Raw genomic sequence first — 21,648 nt, 5'->3', positions numbered from 1 at the left:
TGAGGCAGGGCGTGGTATTAATTCATGGCGTTCTAGTCTCAGTTGTTTGAATTTCCCTTGTGTCTTCAAGTCTAAAAAAAAAAAAACAAAACCCCAAAAAACCAAAAACTTTGCAAGCACGTTTAGATTAAAAAGAATCCCACATGCTGGATAGAACCTAGAGCCTAGGAAATATGTGTCTAAACTAGGTAATGCCTGTGGGTGTAACGGGCCAAGCGGCTTGGCTGTTCTGTGTGTTTTGAGAAACTCATGGCGATAACATACGTCCCCCTGCAGAAAAGTATTTAGGCTTCATTTGTCCATATTTTTCAAGAATTTTGGAAATACTCAACTGTATTTGAAGTGTTATGGCCTGTTTTTCTTGATCTACTGAAACTACCCTGAAATATTATAGGGATGAGAGTAGGTAATACGAGGGACATAAAAAGAATAAAATAGAAACATTTTAATATTTTACAGCGTGTGTGTGTTAGTCGCACTAGGAGAAGGTGGAAGTTGTAGTAGGACAGTACATGTCCCATAATTAGGCTTTTTCGGAGACAATGGCATGCTTTACTAATTCTTAGCACTTTGAATGTGTGTAATGTTGCACAGCCATTAACTTTGTTAACATTAAAGGGCCAGTTGCAAATGAAACTAGAATACTTACTGAAGTCAATTACTTCAGGGCTTCACTGCAGCTGGATGGTTTTCTTCAGGTGTATCTGATGAACGTTGGACTCCCCAGATCATCAGAGTGGCAATATACATATTTATTACCATCTCTTTAATGCAGTTTCCTAGTGTAAAGCTGCTTATTCCATGGCAGTCTAGAGAAACACCGTATGCCAAATAAGCCTTCTGTAAAGTACAAAGCACTCCTGCAGGAGGGCTCTCTGGTAGCACAAATTTTGCAGATACCCTATGCACAAATTTTGTAGCTAGCCTTTTTTTCAGTCATGTCAGAAATTCTGAAAAAGTGTATTCAAAGCTCACTGTGGGCAGAAAAAAAAAACCTTGAAAAACCTTTTTCTTTTCATTGCATGGTTGTGCTACCTTACTGCTAGATTTTTTCTGTTTTTCTCTTTTGTGTAGGTAGTTGTTTTTACATTTCTACAGTCCATGTTCTGCATGTCCAAGCACAACCTTTGCAAAAGTGGATTTTAACAATTTGAAACAATCCATAGAAAAGATAATCCACACTTCGGTGATGATTTCACAGTCCTCTAAAATGTACAAAGCACTGAGGAAAATCACCAGGATTTGGCATGTTAGTGAGAACCTGGAAAGCAACTTTCCTCTCCCCATCTATGTTTAAACTGCTCTCCACAGAACACTCAAAATTTTATTTAGGAAGATCTGGGGTGTCTTCTGCATTCAGAATGAATCACAAACGGACAGCATCAAGCAGAAGCATTAGAGTCTAACTTTGGAAGGTGCTCTTACGTTAAAAAAATAGCAGTAGAGATTAGCGACATGTGCCATGCTAATAACCTCTGGGATTCTCCTGCTGTGCCTCCCTGCTGCTCCGGTGCAGTAGTGTCGGATCTCGCCTTCCTTCATAAACTTGGCTTGTGAATTTTGCTATGTGTAGCTTCAGTATTGTGTAGTTGGAGAGGGGGGCAGCACCAAACTTTATTTATTAAGGATCATTTAAAACTGTATTTCCAGGTAAGTGATAGAACCTGGTTCTAGTCCTCCTATTACAGACTACGTTTACCAACATGAAATAACATAATCTCTCTTAAAATCCACTGCTGTTCAAATGGTATAGCAGGGATTTTAGGTGCAACATTTCCTTCAATAATTCCAGATAAATTGAGCAAGCAGTAACATTTTCCTTCCCTTTGTTTGGTTCCATGGCTACAGCATGACTGCAGCCATGTAGACTATATACAATTTTGAATTTCTCAGTGAAATTTTCACAGGAAATACTATGGTCAGAAAAATTTTCTAAAATCTCTTGGGAGTGACCAAAGGAAACTTTTTTGAAGCAAGGTAATAATGCCCATTTCTAATGAAGGACAGAGGTGTGCATGCACACAAGTGCACTGTATTTAGAACGGTAAAGGAACACAAGTTTACAGATCTACCTCACCAAAAGGGAGCATTTCAAGGAGTTGGACTCAATGACCCTTATGGGTCCCTTCCAACTTGAGATATTCTATGATCCTAAGTTCATAGGAAAGGAGCACCCTGCATAATATGTCGTCTCACTCATCAGATGAATGATGAAACATTTCCATTTCGAGCTGTAAGGGAAGAGATGGATAAAAATTATTGCTTTAGTCCCTTAATGAAGGGGGTGGGGGGAAAGGATTAGTTCTTGCATTCTTGGGAGATAGATACCTTGAAATAGCCATTTGTATATACCAAAAACAATACTCAAATACTTGCATAAAGACATTTTATTATGAATGCAATGTGTACATAGACTTTTTTTTTTCTTTTTTAATCTGAGGTGCTTATATAAACAGACCCATATCGGCTGAATGACAGTTAGTTTGCAGGGCATGACAGCGGTTGAACACCCTTCAGCTCCAAAGCTTTGCTGAAGTTAATCTCTTGAGGTTTAGCAGTACCCTTGGTGAGCTTCAGAAATCGAATACATCCTTTAAAACGGATATTAGTAGTCAGCCCAAACTGGGTCACACCATCTAAAGGACAGGAAAAAAAAAAAGGCAAAAGGAATGTTAGTTTGAGTTGATACTTAAATTTGTTCTTTGAGAGTCCTGCAGGAGAATAGATGTTCCCAGCAGCAATACATTAATATCTTTTATTTGCTCTATGTCTTCTTTATTCAAAAAAGACAAACATTATGTGTAAATGTGATAAATGCTTATGCTAGTGGTAACAATCCAGTCTTTCATTTTTCTGCCCTAGCATGACAGTGGCAGAATCTGAACACATTTAAACTGCCATTGTAAACCATGTAACTCAGCTCTGTGACATAGAGAAAATTAAGTGAAATGGCCAAATGGCAGCTTGCTACCTATAAATGGTGTATGATGCATACATGCTAGTCCTGCAGATTTCCAATTTCTCAAGATATTTATCCACAGATAAATAACAGAGCAAAAAAATTGATGCCCTAACATCATGAGGAAGTCAGGTCCTCAGTATGGACTTCAGGTGTCATTTAAGGAATGGTTTTGAGAGTTTTCAAGCATTCTGTTTTATGTTGTTTTTGGGTTTTTTTTTTTTTCCTTGCTGATAGTGAAGCCAGAGATTTGAATACATCCCTTTCACTGAAGAAGGAGGGGATGGATGTGAGGGTTGGTTTGACTGTGAAGCTGGAAATATTTCTCTCAACTGATTGAAATTCATGGCTCAGCTTGTTTCTCAGTGTTCTTCCAAGTGAAAAAGTGGCTACAGGGCTCCACTCTGATACAAATCTATGTGACTGATAAAGTAAAGGTTACAGACATAACTTTACACCTGCAGAGGACTGACTGGCTGCAGCATTATGCTGTTTCACAGAGGATGAGATCGTTGGATCCATCTGTCCCTGCCTGCTCAGGGAAGAGTGATAGTAGGAGATGAGTAATAGCTTTCATTGCCTGTGCTCTGGTAGTGAAAATGTTCTCCGCACAGGAAATTCTCCACCAGCTAATTCTAGCTGGTTTACAACTGTTTTGCCAGAAGAAGCTTCAAGAGGACTGGAAAATACAAACGCTTACTAATTTTACAAAATCTCATGATACTGTGTTTTAAATTTGTGATGAGGCTGTCTTGGTGTTGGGAATGTTAAAACAAATTTTGGATGAGCTAGACTACAGAGCAAGAGAAGTGTGAGGTGTTTAAACGTGCATGTAATTTTATTAAATCATTTCATAACTTGCAATGTGGCTGAACTCAGGAATATCGCTTCAACGTGATGTAAGTGTAGGCTTGTTTTGTACAGATTGCAGTGTTACTTCCATTTGTTTCTCTTTTTATGTTCCTCTTGTACAGTCCAGAATGAGACAGTAACTCCATCTGCAGTGTTTCTTTAGTGCTAGCTCCTATGCTAGCATCCTGTTTTGTTATAAAAAGGCTGCCACAAAGCTGTTTTCCTTCTGGCACAAAGTTGTTAGTCCTTATCGATAAGTCACTATGACTGAAATACAACTCTCATTATCTCAGTATCAAGAACACTTTTGAAAATGTTCTGAAGCTTGAGAGAAGGCTTTTTGGGTGCACTGTATCGCACAAAACAACTTCCAGGAAATCATTTAGGAATTAACTCAGGAAGCATCTTGCCATTGACCTCAGTATGCACTAGAGCAGACACACACTGCAAACGCACTTAGCTTTTTTGTTTGCAAGCTAGAGGGACGCTTTATTATAAATGCAACAAGATTACCACTTTGTAAACACTTAAGTGTGTTTTCAGCAAGTAAACTGCTATTAGATAAGCTTGCTGATTGTCTATAAATGGATGAATATTAGCACTCATTATCAGCTTAGTGGAAGATGAAACAAACTACAGAGCTCGGCCCAGTTCTGCGTCCTGTTCAATTACCTCTGCCTGAAGCAAGTTCTCTCGAGGACTTCCAGAATATTAAGTAGAAAATTTTGATTTTTTTTTTTTCCCCCCCCTTTAAAAACCACTAGACCACGTCCTAGAGCAAAGGCATTCAACAGAAAGAGGTGGTATTCTCTCACCTCTCTGTGCAAGCTGTTGTACACATTCCTCAGGTTTTACAGGCTGATTGACACATACCGAGTGCCCTGCCCTCGGCATATATGCATATATGCATTCTTTAGTTAAATTTAAATTTGCCAAATGCTGTTACTACTGAAACATAACTATTAAACGACAACTAAAGAGAAAGTTTTAAGAGGGAAGCTCTGTGTGTGTGGGCGGCGGAAGGCAGAAAGTCTGCCTGCTCCTCTGTGACTGTGCCTACCTCTGAGATCGGCCAGCGGGATCTGTGAGAGTTCCTTGGTGCCGCAGAACTTCTCATTCTTAAATGCAGCTGGATGCAGAAATGAGCACCCATGCCAACTGATACAAACTTAGACAGTCTTGTCCATCAACTTTAACACACTAGTCCCAAATTTGTTATTTAAGACATTGCCAAGGTAGTGTTGCTAGAGCACAAGTAAAGCATCATTTGTGAGTTAAATGCTCACCAGGATATCCACCGACATAGACAGGGTCATTCGTGTCTGCTGAGGTTGAGGCCCTGTTTGGGCTGTTACCATCCACCTGTCTGTCATCCACAGTCAGCTCTAAACGGTGTTTGATCTTGCTTGCAAGAACCTTGTGCCACTGTCCATCACACAAGCTGCCTGGTGTATCGGGCTCATAGATAGCAGAGAATCGGCCTGCACCATTGTCAACGTGAAACATCACCTGAAAAGGGTGACGTGAAAGTCAGATAGTTCTCAAAACAGTTCTATAGTTCTTATTTTTATTATGTTTTTGTTTATTTCAATCAACATGCTCTGACTGCACACTCTAAAGCTCAGTTTAGTACAAGACTCTATGTGGATTGGTGACCATTTGCATAGTCTTACTGGGGTCTGGGTTATGTCACAGAGATAAACACTAGTGGAAATATGCAAAATTGTTGTATAGGTTGTCATTTTTCCATTTTTGCCTTAGTTTTTGAGGACCCCCTGAAAAAACAGCTCTTTATAGTGATAGACTACTAACTGGTTTACCAGATTGGGAAATAAAAATACTAGTTTCTTGTATATAACTTAATGATTAAACCCTTTCCTCAAAACATTTCATACTCTCACTAATTTAAGTCCTGATGTTGCAGTTTTAGGAAACTCAAGTGTTACACAATTTTTTAAAATAAATTTGTAAAAGTGTAAGAGCCTCTTGATGTATGGGAGGTGGTAAGTGCTGCAGAAAAGAGAGCCCTGATGATGACTGAGATAACTTGAGACTGGGGTACTAAGCTTGCATTTAAACTACTTGTGCTTTTTAAAAACAATCTGTATAAAAAGACAAAAATCATAGAATAGTTTGGGTTGGAAGGGACCTTTAAAGGCCATCTAGTCCAACCCCCCTGCAGGGACATCTGCAACTAGATCAGGTTGCCCAGAGCCCAGTCCAACCCGACCGCGAATGTTTCCAGGGATGGGGCATCTACCACCTCTCTGGGCAACCTGGGCCAGTGCTTCACCACCCTCACTGTGAAAAATTCTTTCCTGATATCTAGTGTAAACCTACTCTCTTTTATTTTAAAACCATTACACCTTGTCCTACTGCATTTAGGCCCTGCTAAAAAGTCTGTCCCTACGTTTCTTATAAGCCCCCTTTAAGCACTGGAAGGCTGCAAGAAGGTCTCCCTGGAGCCTTCTCTTGTCCAGGCTGAACAACCCCAACTCTCTCAGCCTGTCCTCATAGCAGACGTGTTCCATCCCTCTGATCATTTTTGTGGCCCTCCTCCTCTGGACCTGCTCCAACAGGTCCATGTCTTCCCTGTGCTGAAGGCTCCAGAGCTGGATGCAGGACTGCAGGTGGGGTCTAACCAGAGCAGAGGTGCAAAAATGCTTTGCTACTCACTTTTCCATCTACTAGTTCGATGCCAAGCCCATCCATTTTCTGGCTGCTGACTCCTAGGAGAACACCGTTCATTCGTGTTGTGCGGAATTCAAATTCCACAAGCAGGTCTGTTCCCACTTTGTATGCACCAACTTGGAGAGAAAAAGAAAAGCATAGCAAAGTGAAGAAAAGTATTTAATACATTATTCCTAATAATCACACAAAGTGTATTGCCAGTAATGCAAGGTAACTAACGCAGCGTTATCACTGCTCTCCATTTCATGTGAAATCGCATAAGTAACTGTTATGGTGGCTGGGCTTAGTGTGAGACCTTGCTAAAAAGTCATATAGTGTGTTCCTAGGCAAAATAACTAAAAATGATCAGCGAGAGTTTCAAGTATTGGTCTCGCTTTGCCACCAGTCAATAGGAGTTAGGTAGCACTGGAAAAAATGAAAACAGCATCTCCTCTTTCTCTGTTCTTTGCCTACCAGCAGAATCGTTCTTTGTTACCTGTTTTGGCGAAGCCTGTTCCATCGAAGTATGTTCCTTTCTGTGCATTGACAAAGCATTTTCCAACATTGAAGCTGGAAGTTGGATTATCCAGGTCAACAGGTGATTCTGTCATTTTAAAATTTCTGATGCAGCCATCGATGCTATAGGTGACCTGCATTCAATATTTCAAACAAAACATGTAACTGTGCAAAGCAAGCGGAAGTGCTCAGAATAAAGGCCTGAAGTGTGTCATCAAAAAGTTCCTTTCCACTGCTTCTCTTCTGAATTTATGGAGCTGAATAAAACTTGAATTTTACATGGCTAATCCTTAATATCTTATTGTAATTGGAATCTAATCTCAGCCACACTGAGGATGAATTACGTTACTTTTCAGGGATGTGATCTGAGTCACATCTATTTGGCTTAATGGAGGGAACATAAAATAATACACTGCATAATGAAACATAGCAAATTACATCAGCAATGCAGGAATTTAATGGCCTATACTTTACCTTTTTAATGGACTAGGTTATAGGGTTTGCGAGTAGATGAAGATACTGGATATAGTTCTCTGGGCTGCTGGTAATTTTACTAGAGTTTCCCCCCCCCGCCGCCTTTAATCACTTTACTATGGGCCTAACGTTGCATAGTGAGACAGAGCTAACGTGGGCACACAGCTACTAAAATGAACAAAGCCCCTATGTAAAGGTTGTTGCCCGTACATAGTTCTTCGTATAATAACCGTACACAGTGCTGTTGGCCAGAGGGGCAGGTGGGGGCCGGGGCGTGCTTGGGTGCATGGCGGCTCCCGTGCAGGGTAGCAAACTGCAACTCCAGTTTGGCTTCTGTGCTGGGGGCACGTCAGTGTGCCTCCGAGCGGGTGGCATGTGCACGCTTAGGCTGGTGGTGTAAGCAAGGGAGATCCTGCCTGGGGCAGGAGTGAGAGGCCGGCCAGGCTACACCCCGGGTTGCCCTGGGGTGCAGCTGTGTGATCCGTGCATCCCGGTGGGACCTCTGAGAGCCACGGGCATCTCCCCGCCCTGTGAACTGCCTCCAGAGCTCTCCCTCCCTTTGCTCTCGGAGGTGGGCAGCAGCTGCATTTTGGTTCTCAGCTTTAGACAGGGGCTTTGATCTTTGACTTAGAGTTAGGAAAATTTATCCTTGGTATCGGTGGGAGAGAGGAAAATGACAAACGTACTTTGAGGAAGAAAAGGAAGACATATTCATAAGCAATGAAGTAGGAGGGAAGAAAATAAAAATCAGCACATAAAATACAGTATAAATGTGTATAAATACAGAAAGAAGAAAGGCACACCTGCAGAGGGAAGCCTTGACTCTGCACACCACCTCCTCTAACAATATCCTGACCAGTAATTTGAAAGAATTTCCAAAGAATTTCTTTCCTTGTAAATCACAGCTGGGTGTACTGTGAAATTATATAGCTTATTACTGCTAAATACACTTGTACAAAGCCTTCATGAGAACTTGAGCGATGTCACGGAATAAACTCAGTTCTGAGCTGAGCAAAGCTTTCTGTCAGCTTCTTCATAAATAAATAGACCGTTTTCTAATTTCTAAGTGAAAGTAATCTCCAGATCAACAGGTTTTGTTACCAAAAAAGAAAAACACCACAAAAGGAAACAAATCTTGCCATATTCACTGCAAGAATAAATCACAGAAATGCAAGATGTGTACACAACTTGATAACATTCTCTAACTTTAAAATTTCACTTTCCCTACAGAAAACCAAATCCGGTTATACTTTAGCATGGTAACAGGCAATATACCATCTTTTGCTGAAAGCAGAGTTTTGAGTGCTTAAAACGTGACATCTGCTGAAGCTAAACAAATAGGTATCTGTCTTCTGCACTGACTAGGAAGCCAGCCCACCTATGGTTACATATTGGATTAGTGTCTAAAAAGGTTGTTGTGTTTTTAGCAGAAAGCCCTAACTAAGGTAATACATGCTTTCAACTTAATTTGCTTCAGAGCCTTTACATGAAGCCTACAACTCAACACTACTAATACATCATGCGGTGTATTTTACTGAGAATGAAAGGCAAGCACTGGTTTTTACATTCTGCGACTGATATTTGAAGTCATATCTTCCCTTAAATCCCAAAGCACATACATAAGACTGTCAGGATCTGACATGACTGTTATTGCCAGACTCAGACATTTATCTGCATGGGTTCCCTCCATTACTTCTGACAAGGAGCAATAGGTAAGGATTTAGTGTTACCTTTCTCTTTAGATTAGTATTTGTAAATAGCAGATGTATTTCAGAGAGCATCATTTGGTAGTATTAGGAGTTATATTTTGCAGGTACTTAAGTATTGCTTTTGTTTTTCAGTGCCTCGGATCTGGTTTGGTAAATCCAAATGATCAGTAGATTTACCTCAATCTGGTCTTTCTGCACAATCCAAAATTTGTTAAGAAATATGATCTCAAAGGCCAGTTGTCATTATGGAATACAACTCTTAGATTTAGAGTGGTTATCATTCCACCTTATTCCTAATCCATGAGTTGTTATAGTGTCTTGTTTAAGCAGAGTCTAGGAATTCCTTTTCTGTACTTACTTTGTCCACCCAAACTGGTGGACTATTGCCTGTCTATATACTAGTATTTGCCATTCCATAATCATCTTACTATAATGGTGTTTACTCATGCAGTTTCTTTAAGGGTCTGGTTTGTTTCCTTGCTAGGATCTGTTCTTTTGCCTCCTCTTCACCGATTCTGTATAACCACCAAGAATGAGCCTAGACATAGCTGCTACTGACATTCCAGTTTTTTGTCCACATTGTGCTGTACCATATGCCTAATTTGTTGTTTGCTATAATTAAATTCATTTAAGTTCTGGCTTCTGCTTTGACAGACCCCTCTGTGCAGAGAAAAAATAACACAAGGAAGAGGTTTTCTCTGATTCTGGCATATCTTGGGGTGTGGGAGGGCAGCAGGAAAGTGAGATGACTGACATGGAGTTAGAATCATAGAATAGTTTGGGTTGGAAGGGACCTTTAAAGGCCATCTAGTCCAACTCCCCTGCAGTAAGCAGGGACATCATCAACTCGATCAGGTTGCTCAGAGCCCCATCCAACCTGACCCTGAATGTTTCCAGGGATGGGGCATCTACCACCTCTCTGGGCAACCTGGGCCAGTGTTGTGCAGTTAGATGCAATAAATGGCCTGGGTGAAAGATTAGTGTTCCTAGTTAATTCTACAAAGTTTAGGCCAAAATGATATTCAACTCTCTGAGCTCTGTGTTTGACAAGGTAACTTCTGTGTCAGCCTGGAAGCTGGGCATTTAGGCTGAAACAGTGATAAATTGAAATTTGATTTGGAAACAGAAAGAGGACAACAGAGTTTTCATGGCCTTACTTCAAAATACATTCTTCCCTAGTTTAGTAATAACAACACAAAACCAATTACTACAGTAAAGTATCTGTACTACTGGGTACTTTGTCCAGGATAATTTTGGCTTCTACTGCTTCTCTTAGAAGACATTTTTGCTGTTTATTAGCACTTATTGCTAGATGAATTACAGCCAAGAGAAAGGGCAAGTAGTATTCAGGACCTTATACTCTAGCTGTGCAGTGATCCAAGTGGATATGTGTGCATGGATCTTTCTACTTTTCTGTAACAGTAACTCTGCTATTTTAGTTCTTTGCATCAACTGGATTCTGAGGAGATCTTTCCACTGAAAGAATGTCATGTACCTCCAGTAAGGTCCATTTTACCCATATTATCCATATTCTTGAGCAGTCTGAGGGAAAAGCAACACAAAACAAAACTGGGAAGACATTGGAACCAATCAAGACATACTTAAGGAGTGTAAGATAGCTTAAACTTGCTTACCGGACCAATTCGTCTAGTTGTGTAGTTAATGGGCAATCCTCCAACATACAGCATTCCCACAACATCCAATATATCGGCCTTCTTGGGGCTAACAGTCCTATTTGAAACATCATCTACTATAAGGTTTCCTTCTTGCTTTGTTCGAATTACTTTTATCTAAAAAGACACACAAATGCAATGCAATTACAGAGAGTTTTCTGATAACTGTTTCCAGATTGCGACCAGACTTACAGTCCGAAATATATAACAATACGCGAGAAAGTCGTAGGAGTGGTTGGCAGAAGTACTGTGGCAGCAACTATGGGTAATGTTCCTGGATCGGAGCTGATGCTTGAGGTTTTGTGCAAACATGTGGCTGCCTTTTAAGTAGCACTGGGTTAGGAGGCATCATGACTATTATTTATTAGAATTACTGAAAGAAGTTGGGGTTCCTTTAAAAAGCTCGTTTCGATCATGGGCATGCCACAGTATTGTTTTTCCTTGAATCAGATAGCAATTTTAAGTATTGGGAATAGGAAGTGCTGACTGTTAATGGCACTGGTTGCAAATATTACAGCACGTTTGCAGACAATATTGAGTTTATGATTCCAGTAGTTGGGATGTGCTTCAGATCATAGTTCATGCTAGAGTAAATATAATACCAACTATGTTCTGTTGGATTATGGATTCTGTTCAGACAAATGGGCTGTGAATCACATGGAGGAAGTAGAGTTGCTGAAGAGTTGAGGAAATTCTACCCCCAACAACTGCAGGCCAATTTCTTTCCAAAGATTTATACTGAAATCTCTACAAATCAGTACAATAATGTTTCTGTATAAAAAAAGGGATAAAATATAAAATACAACATGCACTTTAGCAGATTTCTAAACAACACAGTGGTTAGCTCACCAGAATAGTAGAAACAGAGAAACAGCATTTTTCTTTGGCTTTTCTTTAACACAGCTGCTTCTGCTTCAGTATGGCAGCACCTCTGTCATGCAGCGGGCATGACTGAATAAGGGGTGGCCTGAAGGCAAGGGACTGAACTTAGTGTTTATAGACAACTGTAAATTCGAGATGGAAAGTTACACCTTGGGCAGAAGGATTTGGTGAGACAGGGACTGGGAATAGAGACCTAAACAGACAGCAGCAGCATGATATGGCTTCTGTAGGCATGATGGACACATTTCAACCTAAACCATTTCAAATGGAGAAGAGGTTCTCACTAAAAGGATTATTTCAAGGAGAAACCTCTGCTTTCTTAAAAACATTGTGGTCTTTTATTCAAGAGGTTGTCCTTTTCCTCCCTCAGAATGGACTTGTGCTTTTTTGGATTTTTTTCTCCATTCTCTTACAAAAATGGGTTCTACTACAAGGGTCCCTCCCTTGCAGAGAGCCAAGCTGCATGCCCAAAGAGCACAGCCTTGCACTAAGAATATATGCTTCGGTTAATTCTCTTAGGATATAGGGAAAATGGCTAAAAGAGCAAAAAAATCTTTGCTCTGTATTTATAGAGTCTAGCAGAAAGGGGCCCTGGTCTCCTGCCAGTGCTCCTAGGCATTATGTAAAACAGATAAATATGACTACATTTTTTCCCCTCACGAAATACCTTGGTTTAGAGCGTTTGTTATCATCAAAAAGTTCACTAATAAATATCCAGTGAAAATAAAATTCCTGTGGAACAGGGTGCAAATGAAGCAAAGAGGGACTAAGGATGACTGCAAAAGGAGGGTGAAAAGAGACCAATTCAAGCATAACAGAAAATGCAATTAGATTTTTTTCTCATTTGGAGAAGAGATGTAGATGGTGACTTTCCAAATATCTGTCCAAAATGTAATGTTTCTTATAGCATATAACTTGAATACACGGTTACATGTATTATTTTCTTCTGTGTCTTTATTGGTGCGTTCAAGCATGTTACCTAATGAATATACTATGTGTCTGTTGTCCTTGGCCCAGTAAATACTAAACTTCATGGTTGTGATATTATTCCTTCGTGTACCATCTGAAAGCCACAGGCATTACATAGAAATGCTTCCTCTCATAAAGTCACAGAAGGGGCTGCCAAGTACATCCATGAATATCATATTTATTCCCTAATGAATTGAATTAATAATGTAGGAAAGATTTACTTAAGTACTTTTTTTTTCTTTTCTTTGTTCTTAGCGTTATGGCTGAACAATGATATTATTAACAAAGAAACAACTGGCTTTAATGGTGTATTCAATCACAATGAGCTGATACTCGCCTGAGCCCTATTAGGCAAGATGGAACATATTCTGCAGTTCCTTACCCTACATGGGACATATTCTAAATATGTCCAAAAATAAATTTCAAAGATCAGCACTAACTTTTCTGTTAGTAGAATATGTACTGTGTAATCAACCGTGCACCTGAAAGCACAAATTTTGCAGACTACAGAAATATCTAGTTGTACAGTTTAGCTTGTATAGACTACATTTTGCAAATATCTGAAGGCAAAACAAAGCTCGCTCTTAGCAGTGCAAAGAATAATTTAGCATTAGTGAGTATTATACCTTGTGCCACTGGCCATCATTAATTTTGTTGGAAATCATTGTGTTGGTGTCTCCGCTTCCCAGATCATAGCTGAAGTAAGGCAGTCCATTCTTTATCTGAACTGTAGCAAAATCAGCATGGTTGATGCGGGCCATATAAAATAACAAGCCAGAATCAGCTGTTGTTCGGACTTCAAATTCTATTGTAAGTCTGAAAATCAAACAAACAGGAAAACAGCAATGAAAAGATAGTCAGACAGTAGACTAATTTATCTGCCTTACCTCTTTTGTGTTCCTCTAACAAAACTTTACATTTAATGGCCCATTTTACTTGTCCATCAGGGTTTAAGAACAATAATTTGGTTACACACACATTGCATTTCACACATATCTGATCCCTGACATGTGAGCTTTCATTAGTCCCTTTGCTGTGGAAACAAAAGTGCAACCTTGGCATAGCATTTCAAGATACAATTCTCAGCTGCAGCTGTAGCTGCTAGAAAATTCCAGTGGTGTTATCTGTCATCCACACACATAACGCTCACAATGAGGAGCAAGCTGTAGTGACAGCTGGCAAATGTTGAGTTTCTAATGAGTTGCACTGCCACAAGACAGGTTGCAAAACTTTTAAAGATGCAGAGAGAAGAGTTTACAATCATGATATAAAACACTTATTCTGATTGCTCCCAACTGGAAATGTGAGTGTGCCTGAGGAGGTCTGCTGTTGTGTGAAAAACACTGACCCCTTGGACCAAACGGTAATGCCAAAAACCTCCCCTACAGCAAAGAACCTGGGAAGAAATTATTTAGATTATCTAGATGCTCAGGTTGTACTGGCAGCACATCACTAACCTAGCCCAAGCTGCAAAGTCAATACCTGAAAGTAGTTGGTAATATAAAAGTGAAAAATCATTGCATGAGAAAGATCAGGCCTGGATTCTTATTTGAAAAGAAGATGTGCTGTAGGATTACATATTTCTTTTAATTATTTTCCTAGTTTTCTAAAATTAGCATACATGAAAATATGCAGTACAGCATCTTTATAGGTAAAAATATGTGTGAGGCTGATGTACCTGTAAACTATAAGGTAGCAACAGTGCTCAGTGGTGTGACATGGCACATTTGTTAATGATCCTGTGCCATCACAGCAAAACGGAACAATTAACACGTTATAGCTTCACAAATCCATGAAAACAGCTGTATTTTTGTAAGTAGCACTTGGAGTTCCTTTACATATCAACATGTGTGTGTATATATCGTTATACTTTGAGAGAGCAACATCATTTTGCCTGTTCACTGTGCAAGCTTGATCTTAGCTATTGGAAGAAAGGGAAAAAAAGGTTTGCTTATTGCAAGAAAATATCAAGTTAATGAGCCAAGAAACTTTCTTCCACAAAAGCAACCCATGAGCTCAGTTGCATGACCTTGTTCCATTCTTCTGGTTTTTTTCCCTGCAAATCAGTCTGGGATCTGTACGTGCTCAAACCTTAACAAACAAAGAGGTAAACTGATTTTGTGAGAGCTACTTAGGAGGGAACTTCATTGCCTAGATTTCATGCTTTAATGCTTTTAGTGTTTGCATAATGAAATTAATTAGCCACAGGACATGATGTTTCTTAGATAATTTTGGGATATGCTTTTGAGAATATTAGGAGAGGCATTTTATTTTGACGTGATTCCATTAAAACTCATTGCTGAAACATTATACCTGTTTTTCACTTTGGTGTCATCAAATGCAACTGCAATGTGGCTGTTCCTTGAAAGACCAAATTGCTTGCCACCTTCCAAAATGGCTGGTTCTGTGTCAGCAGCACAGGAATCCTGTAAAATATACAGCGATCATACAAACTTCATATTCTGTATCTATCTCTGCTGTGCACATGCTGGAAGTCTTCCAGCTGCTCAGGAGTCAGAATATTCCACCTAGTCTAGACACTGTCCCTGCAATTTTCCAATGCATTGATAGCTCATCATACCAGCTAAGGTTATAAACAAGTATGACAGGAACTTGGTGTAAAAGCAGAGCTCATTAAGCTGGCTGTAAAAGCAAATAAAAGTAATATATGAACATGGCTGCTTTCATGCCACCAGTGGACATTTACAAGAGTCTTAAGTGATCTCCAGGCAGCTCAGTGTACTCTTAGCTCACATAACTGAGTTTTAGACAGTAGGATGCCCTCTTACAGAAATGAAGCAAGACTTAAGTTTTAAAGGGATGCTTTGCTGTCAACTTGAAATCTAGGCACCTTAAAAATAATGAATTAAAAATAGTTTCAGATCCTGTGCCTGTCAACGATTCCCCCCTTTTACTTCTTCATATCATTTTATAATTGCATTCTTTGTTTAATGTGCTGTTGAAAGGCCCCCACAAACAATAAGGCAAGACTGATAACTGATGGATAGAAGTAACAACTGTTAAACTCCCCAAGCTGTCTAACGCAGACACTTTACCCAGGGGGTAAAGAAAGAAACCCCTGTCTGTTCCACTTCTGTTAATCTTAAAGTGGTGGAACAATGGCAGGTAAAGTATCTTCTGCCCAGTATAATTTTCCCTTTTTAATTTCACCAGGTCTTTTAACCTCTGGCCCTAAAGCTCTTGTATAGGGCTTGCCTGGGGCAATACAAGACCATGGTAATCACCAGCTCCTACTCATGTCTAGCTTTTGCCTCCTGCTGGGAGTATTGTGAAGAAACTACTCAAAGGATCTAACACAACACAGTATCAGGACAATACCGCTGGGAAAAAACCAAACTTTGGTAGCTTCGAACTCTGTTTTTAAGCACTGTGGCTGATATAATTTTGGATTGGCGACAGTCTCTTATTTGAGTGCTGACTCAGCAGGGACCTGCAAAGCACAAGGTGCAGTGCTTTGCTGACAAAGAGCTCTTTCTGTGAAACATTTTGAAAATGTCATGAGTGACATCAGGCACTGAGACTTCAGTCACAAAGAGGAAATTTCTTTCCCCCTCTCAATCAGTTTTTCAGTAGTGTTATATTTTTTGGCTTTCACACATCACAAAAATCTTCACAACAGTGCAGAGAACTTCTAAAAATTATTTTTCCATAATGAATGCGCTGGTTTGAATATGACAGAGGAGAACACCATGCATACGACAAGTACACATCAATGTGCAATGGAGGGGAAAAAACAGGGAAAATTCAGCAGGACCAAAGTTATGAATGTGTGATAGCAATCTTCCAGTGATCATCAAATAGGAAAAAAAAATCATATTCCCATAACGCTGGGTAAAGATTCTAATTATTTTAAGCTTTACAGGTTTATCTAGAAGTTGAACAACTATGTTAATAATAATACAGTGTATATAATACTTTCAATAGCATTTGGATTTGCTAAAAGTTGAAGATAGGGACTAACTACTGGTACTGAAACAATCAAAAATAATTGGAAAATACACTAACACACACTTTTCTGTGGCATGCTTTTACATATTACATGGTAAAGGGACATATTCTGACAGTAAATTCAATCCTAGGCTGGTATATGTTAGTAAAGGGTCTGGCCCTGATACTTTGGCTGCTCCACAGCATCAGCAAACTGCGGCTTTTCTTCATAGAATCATAAAATCCTTGGGTTGGAAAGGACCTTCAAAGGCCATCTAGTCCAACCCCCTGCATGGACATCTTCAACTAGGTCAGGTTGCTCAGAGCCCCATCCAACCAGGAAGGGCTCATCCCAGGAGGACTGTAAGTGCCAAACACAGCGTGATGGGTGGAATCATAGCCAGCATACACCGATTACTTACTGATAAATACTAATCGATAATACTGAACATTCATTAAGTTGATGGGGAAAGGTCAGTAAAAGGAAAAAAATCTGTAGGGCATGCATTACCAGGTTTTATTCACAAGCCTGTGTCTGCTTTCACTTTATCTAAGGACAGCCAGCTTTACAGCCTTCACAAGACTGTGAACCAAGCGTGGATCATCAGCCTGTATTAAAATAGCCCAGCTTTGTTTTTTCAGTAATGGCCTTCAGGTGTCCTGGGTTTAAACCTGGCTGCTTAATAATCTCCTGTACTACCCGAGACCCTCAAGGCTGAAATCTTCAGCTGCACTTCAGTCTTGTCACATGTCAGGGACTCGACTGGTAAGTCAAGAAGCCAGGTGTGTATCACAGTGGAAATGAAAACCAGAAAAGCCCACTGGTGGACTGTCACACATTCTCTACAAACAATGCCATATTAGCAATTACAAAGAAAGCAATTAGGGGAGAAAGGGAGCACCGCTGAAGCAGTCCCCACAGTTCATTGTGTAGTGTTAATAAAACAATCAAGTAATGCATGGAGAAATAGTGGCAGATACCGTCATGGAGTCAAATGCAGAAGTAATGCTGGCGCTCTTCATTTCAGTGGCAAGCGAATCCTGAGAAGCAGTGAATAACATGAGGCAGAAGCAGCAGTTACCCAATATTGAGAAAGATTTTGGCATCTGTAGCAAGCAGCAGCAGACTGGTGACCAGTGTATTTCCCAACTGTCCTACTTCTAGATCTTGTCTTGCCTTTAGTAGAGGTTTTTTTTTCATTTGGGATTAAACTACCCTCCCCTTTTACACGCAAATGGAAAATAGAGATAAAAAAGGTCCTAAGAGGACTTAAGCAGAACAGATGCCTTACTTAAGCCTACTATGTGGAAAAATTTATTTTTGGTCATATATTTTCCATATACAGACCTTCTACACTGAGCTTCTGTATAATTAACTGTCATATGAATGCTATCTCATTATTAGACTGTAGTTACTTATTTTGTTGCAGCATTCCTCAGCAAAATACTTTGGAGAATGAACATAAAAACTATCTAAAAGCTTGCTTTATTTAAAATACTTTTAAGTCTTCAGAATACTAAACCAGTTTCATTTTTATTCCAAAAGAGAAAGTGGAGTAATGGTGTTTGTTTTATTTAGATTGTTATTTTGAACTCCCGTTTCAAGTTATCACAGCTCTAGATAATGTGACAATAGATGAAACTCACCTAGTTACAATGGGACTAGTTGCTGGTATTAGGGAGTAGATCTATTCCTCTCAATTTTGCTATTTAGAATTTAGTGCTTAGAGTCTTAGAAAATGTGCACTTGCTCTCTCATACGCTTCTGTGTTTTTTTGTCTGTAATGCTTTATCAAGGGGTAACATGACTGCATTCTTTCACAACAGTGAGCATTAAATTGGATAACCCTTTCTACCTTGTTGCCTGGTTCCTTATCTTTCTATGGTAGCCTTACTATACTGCAAATTTGCTTACTTTCCACTCCAAACAGAGAGATGCATTGGAGCCCTCGTGTTACAACTACTCCACCTTGTGGGAATGAATAAAAAATGCTGCCCTAGAGCATTAAAAGGCCGATACACACAACTCTGGGGCTCGGGACAGGGTAATAACTAAGATGGAGCTTGCCTGTCTTGAACCCCAGGCTCCCATTTCCAGGTACACAGACGGCTGCATGTGCTGTGGAGACTTCAATAGTACCTGACAAAGTTCTTCTAGATAAAGCTGTGCCATATACACCTGGACAATGAAGGTGGCTGTGAATGTCAAATATAACATTAGCAACTTAGGGGGTTTTGACTAATTTTTGTAACTTTTTTTTGTAGGAAAACATTCTTAGAAATCCTACCTATGTCCAAGGAAATCCAGTTATGAATTCTGAAAATCAGTCAGGTAACAGGTATTGACTATGGCAATGAATTCAGGTTCCTTTGTCAGACTTAGAGCCAGCTGACTCCCTGAAAATCACAACTCTTTTCTCTTTTTTTTTTTTTTTTGGTCTTCATGCAATTAATTGATAATCTTAATCTCTGAGTCACACAGAAAAATCCAATACAATGTTCTGTAATGTTGTGTCAGTGAGGAGGTATGAAATGGGAATGATGATTAAACCTGACCCAGGGTGGGAGCGCCTCCCAAAATGGTTAAAAGATCTTACAAAGCCAATCTGGGAGAAACTGTCAAACTTACTGACTCTTTTGTATTTGATATATATAAAAAGGGAAGTTAAATATTCCAGTTGTTAACTTCTCAAAACTGTCTTACTATGGTAGTATAAATAGGGTCCTAACTGGGAAATGTGCAGTCTTTTCACACTGTTTGGAAACCTCACTCATACTGAACCATATCCTGCATAAACCTGCGGGTTATATGCAGGTGTAATAAAACGTGAAGGATTTCACCCCCAAGAATAACTTCTAGTTGATATATTATTCAGTTTAATATTCAGATATCTAAACATATCTTTTCTGGACAGTAAAATATTGCATCAACTTGTAAAACTGCTACACTTGTGACAGAAGTTTATTCTTAAATTTCGTTGCATAAGACTGCTTGCCACTATCTAGCTATTTAAGATTTCTGGGAACAACAGCTGAGCTCAATTCAGCCGTGACCAGGGTTTCAGTTCTTAAGTTTGTAAGTCTCCTGACTAAAGTTATAAAATAGCAGTGGAAGAACTGCCATATTAAACAGACCTCTCTGGTTTACCTGTTTGTTCATCTTCTCACTGACATGGTTGTTATCACGTGTTTCAGAGAACAGCACAAGAAATATCATAATGGCATGGGTTTCCTGTAGGAAAATTTCCCTTCCAACCCCGATCAGATATTGCTTGGCTTACATCCTGAAGTGCAAGGGTTTAGGGCTAAGCATGCAAGCCACAGGGAATTCTACTGCTATATCATTCTTTAAATTACTCTTGTGATAATCCAAACAAATGACATCAACCAGTTTTCCATTATCCACAAGTTTTACTGACCTGCAACAAGGTGTTCCCTTTAAGATACCATACTGAATTGTTACTATTTTGTGGCAAATTAGTTGATTGTTCTTGATGGCTAGCTTTTCAATTCTGCCTGGAAAAAGAAACTTTTCAAAATTTACCTGAGTGATCTACACTTACAAGTGCTGAAGATAGAGATGGTGTTGGAGGAGGAGGGGAAGCAGGAGGAGTCCTTAGTCTTTCTTTCTCCCCGTTAGTGTCTGGTTCAGGTTGGACCAGGACTGTTGTGTGGATTGGTTTATGTTCATCCTCAGGTGGCCTAACCTCTGGTTCGAGAGAGGGACATCGGCCAATATCTGCATTTTCAAAGGACACGGGTTGAGCAAAGTCCATGGGGCTGAGAACACACAAAGAAATTGATGTCTTTTATTAGTTTTTCTGCCTTTTTACCACCCATTTGTAAAGACTAGATACATGCTGCAGTGTAATTCTGCTTCAAAGGATACAAGAGCCAGGATGCATCCCATCTGTTTCAGGTACAGAAGTGGGACACTTGGAGGTGATAGTCACCATTGGCTTTCCTTTCTGCAGTCAGTGCGGAGAGACAGATATCTTCTTTCATAGAATCACAAATTCACAGAATCATAGAGTTTTTGGATTGAAAGGGACCTTTTAAGGCCATCTAGTCCAACCCCCTGCAATTAGCAGGGACATCTTCAACTAGATCAGGTTGCTCAGAGCCCCGTCCAACCTGATTCTTTGGCAAGCTTTACCAGGTAGGTTGAATCACATTGTGGAGAAGTCCTTCTCTTTGATGTACATTGATGGAGTGTGGGGTGATGAGATCTTAATTTAGGTACTTCAGGTATGTGAAAGGAAGATTTAGACGGGAACTTGCTATACAGGTTTTACTTTATTCACCATTGCCTTTCTTTTTACTTAGGCGTTCCTTGCAGATTACTGCAGCATGCACTTTCCACAAACCAAATTAATTCTCATGGTGGTTCTCAGAATTGTATACTCTTGGAGATCAGCCTTGCTTAAAATAAAGTGTTATAGTACACCATAAATACCTATCACTCAGGCAAGTCTTACTGCAGCGTTACTGTTGAATTTCTCTGATTTTATTGATAAATAGACAGGTGTTGGCTTGTCTGTAAAACAGTTCATTAACTGCATAGCCTATGGAGTGTATATCGTAGACAAAAAAAGGAAGGGCATATTAAGAAAACAGATCATATTCTAGGATTTGCTGTTAGTGTGATTCCTTGCAACAATGAAACCAAGGTAGTTAACCAGACCTCATTAACTAGATATTTGTTGTCATCAGAGAGACTTACGTGGCATTAATGACAAGATTCCATATACAGCCCTCGAATGGTGGTATGTTTCTGAGAGGTGCAATCTGAAACTGGGAAGAAGTACCCCCCACAAAGAGTTTCTTAACAGAGATCGGCTGGTCTGTTGGCAATCTCTGAGTCTGGCCTTTGTCTTCATCTACTTGAACAGTGAACATGCTGTGAAAAAAGATTTGAACACAAAGAAATATGTATTTTACTCTGGTTATTGCTTGCATTGAACTCACCACTTTGCAGGCCCCATTTACTCCTTAA

At 39.7% G+C, this 21,648-nt stretch overlaps 1 protein-coding gene across 1 annotated transcript in view; it reads right to left on the bottom strand.

Annotated features, from left to right (window-relative positions):
- Window positions 1–2,052: 2,052 nt before the first annotated feature.
- Window positions 2,053–21,648, bottom strand: part of LAMA2 (laminin subunit alpha 2) — a 291,049-nt gene continuing 271,453 nt past the window's right edge. Inside the window, exons 54-62 of the mRNA XM_081997942.1 lie at window positions 21,376–21,552; window positions 20,216–20,432; window positions 15,018–15,130; window positions 13,331–13,520; window positions 10,815–10,970; window positions 6,978–7,131; window positions 6,488–6,618; window positions 5,098–5,320; window positions 2,053–2,636 (exon numbers count right to left, since the gene is read on the bottom strand). Coding sequence (XP_081854068.1) covers window positions 2,479–2,636; window positions 5,098–5,320; window positions 6,488–6,618; window positions 6,978–7,131; window positions 10,815–10,970; window positions 13,331–13,520; window positions 15,018–15,130; window positions 20,216–20,432; window positions 21,376–21,552 — 1,519 coding nt within the window. The 3' untranslated portion in view covers window positions 2,053–2,478. The remainder of the gene's footprint in view (window positions 2,637–5,097; window positions 5,321–6,487; window positions 6,619–6,977; window positions 7,132–10,814; window positions 10,971–13,330; window positions 13,521–15,017; window positions 15,131–20,215; window positions 20,433–21,375; window positions 21,553–21,648) is intronic.

Source organism: Phaethon aethereus (genome assembly GCF_964289735.1).
Source record: "Phaethon aethereus genome assembly, chromosome: 3".
NCBI classification, from domain to species: Eukaryota; Metazoa; Chordata; class Aves; order Phaethontiformes; family Phaethontidae; genus Phaethon; species Phaethon aethereus.
Note: the sequence above shows the minus strand (reverse complement) of the source record. Positions and strands in the feature narration are given on the sequence as shown.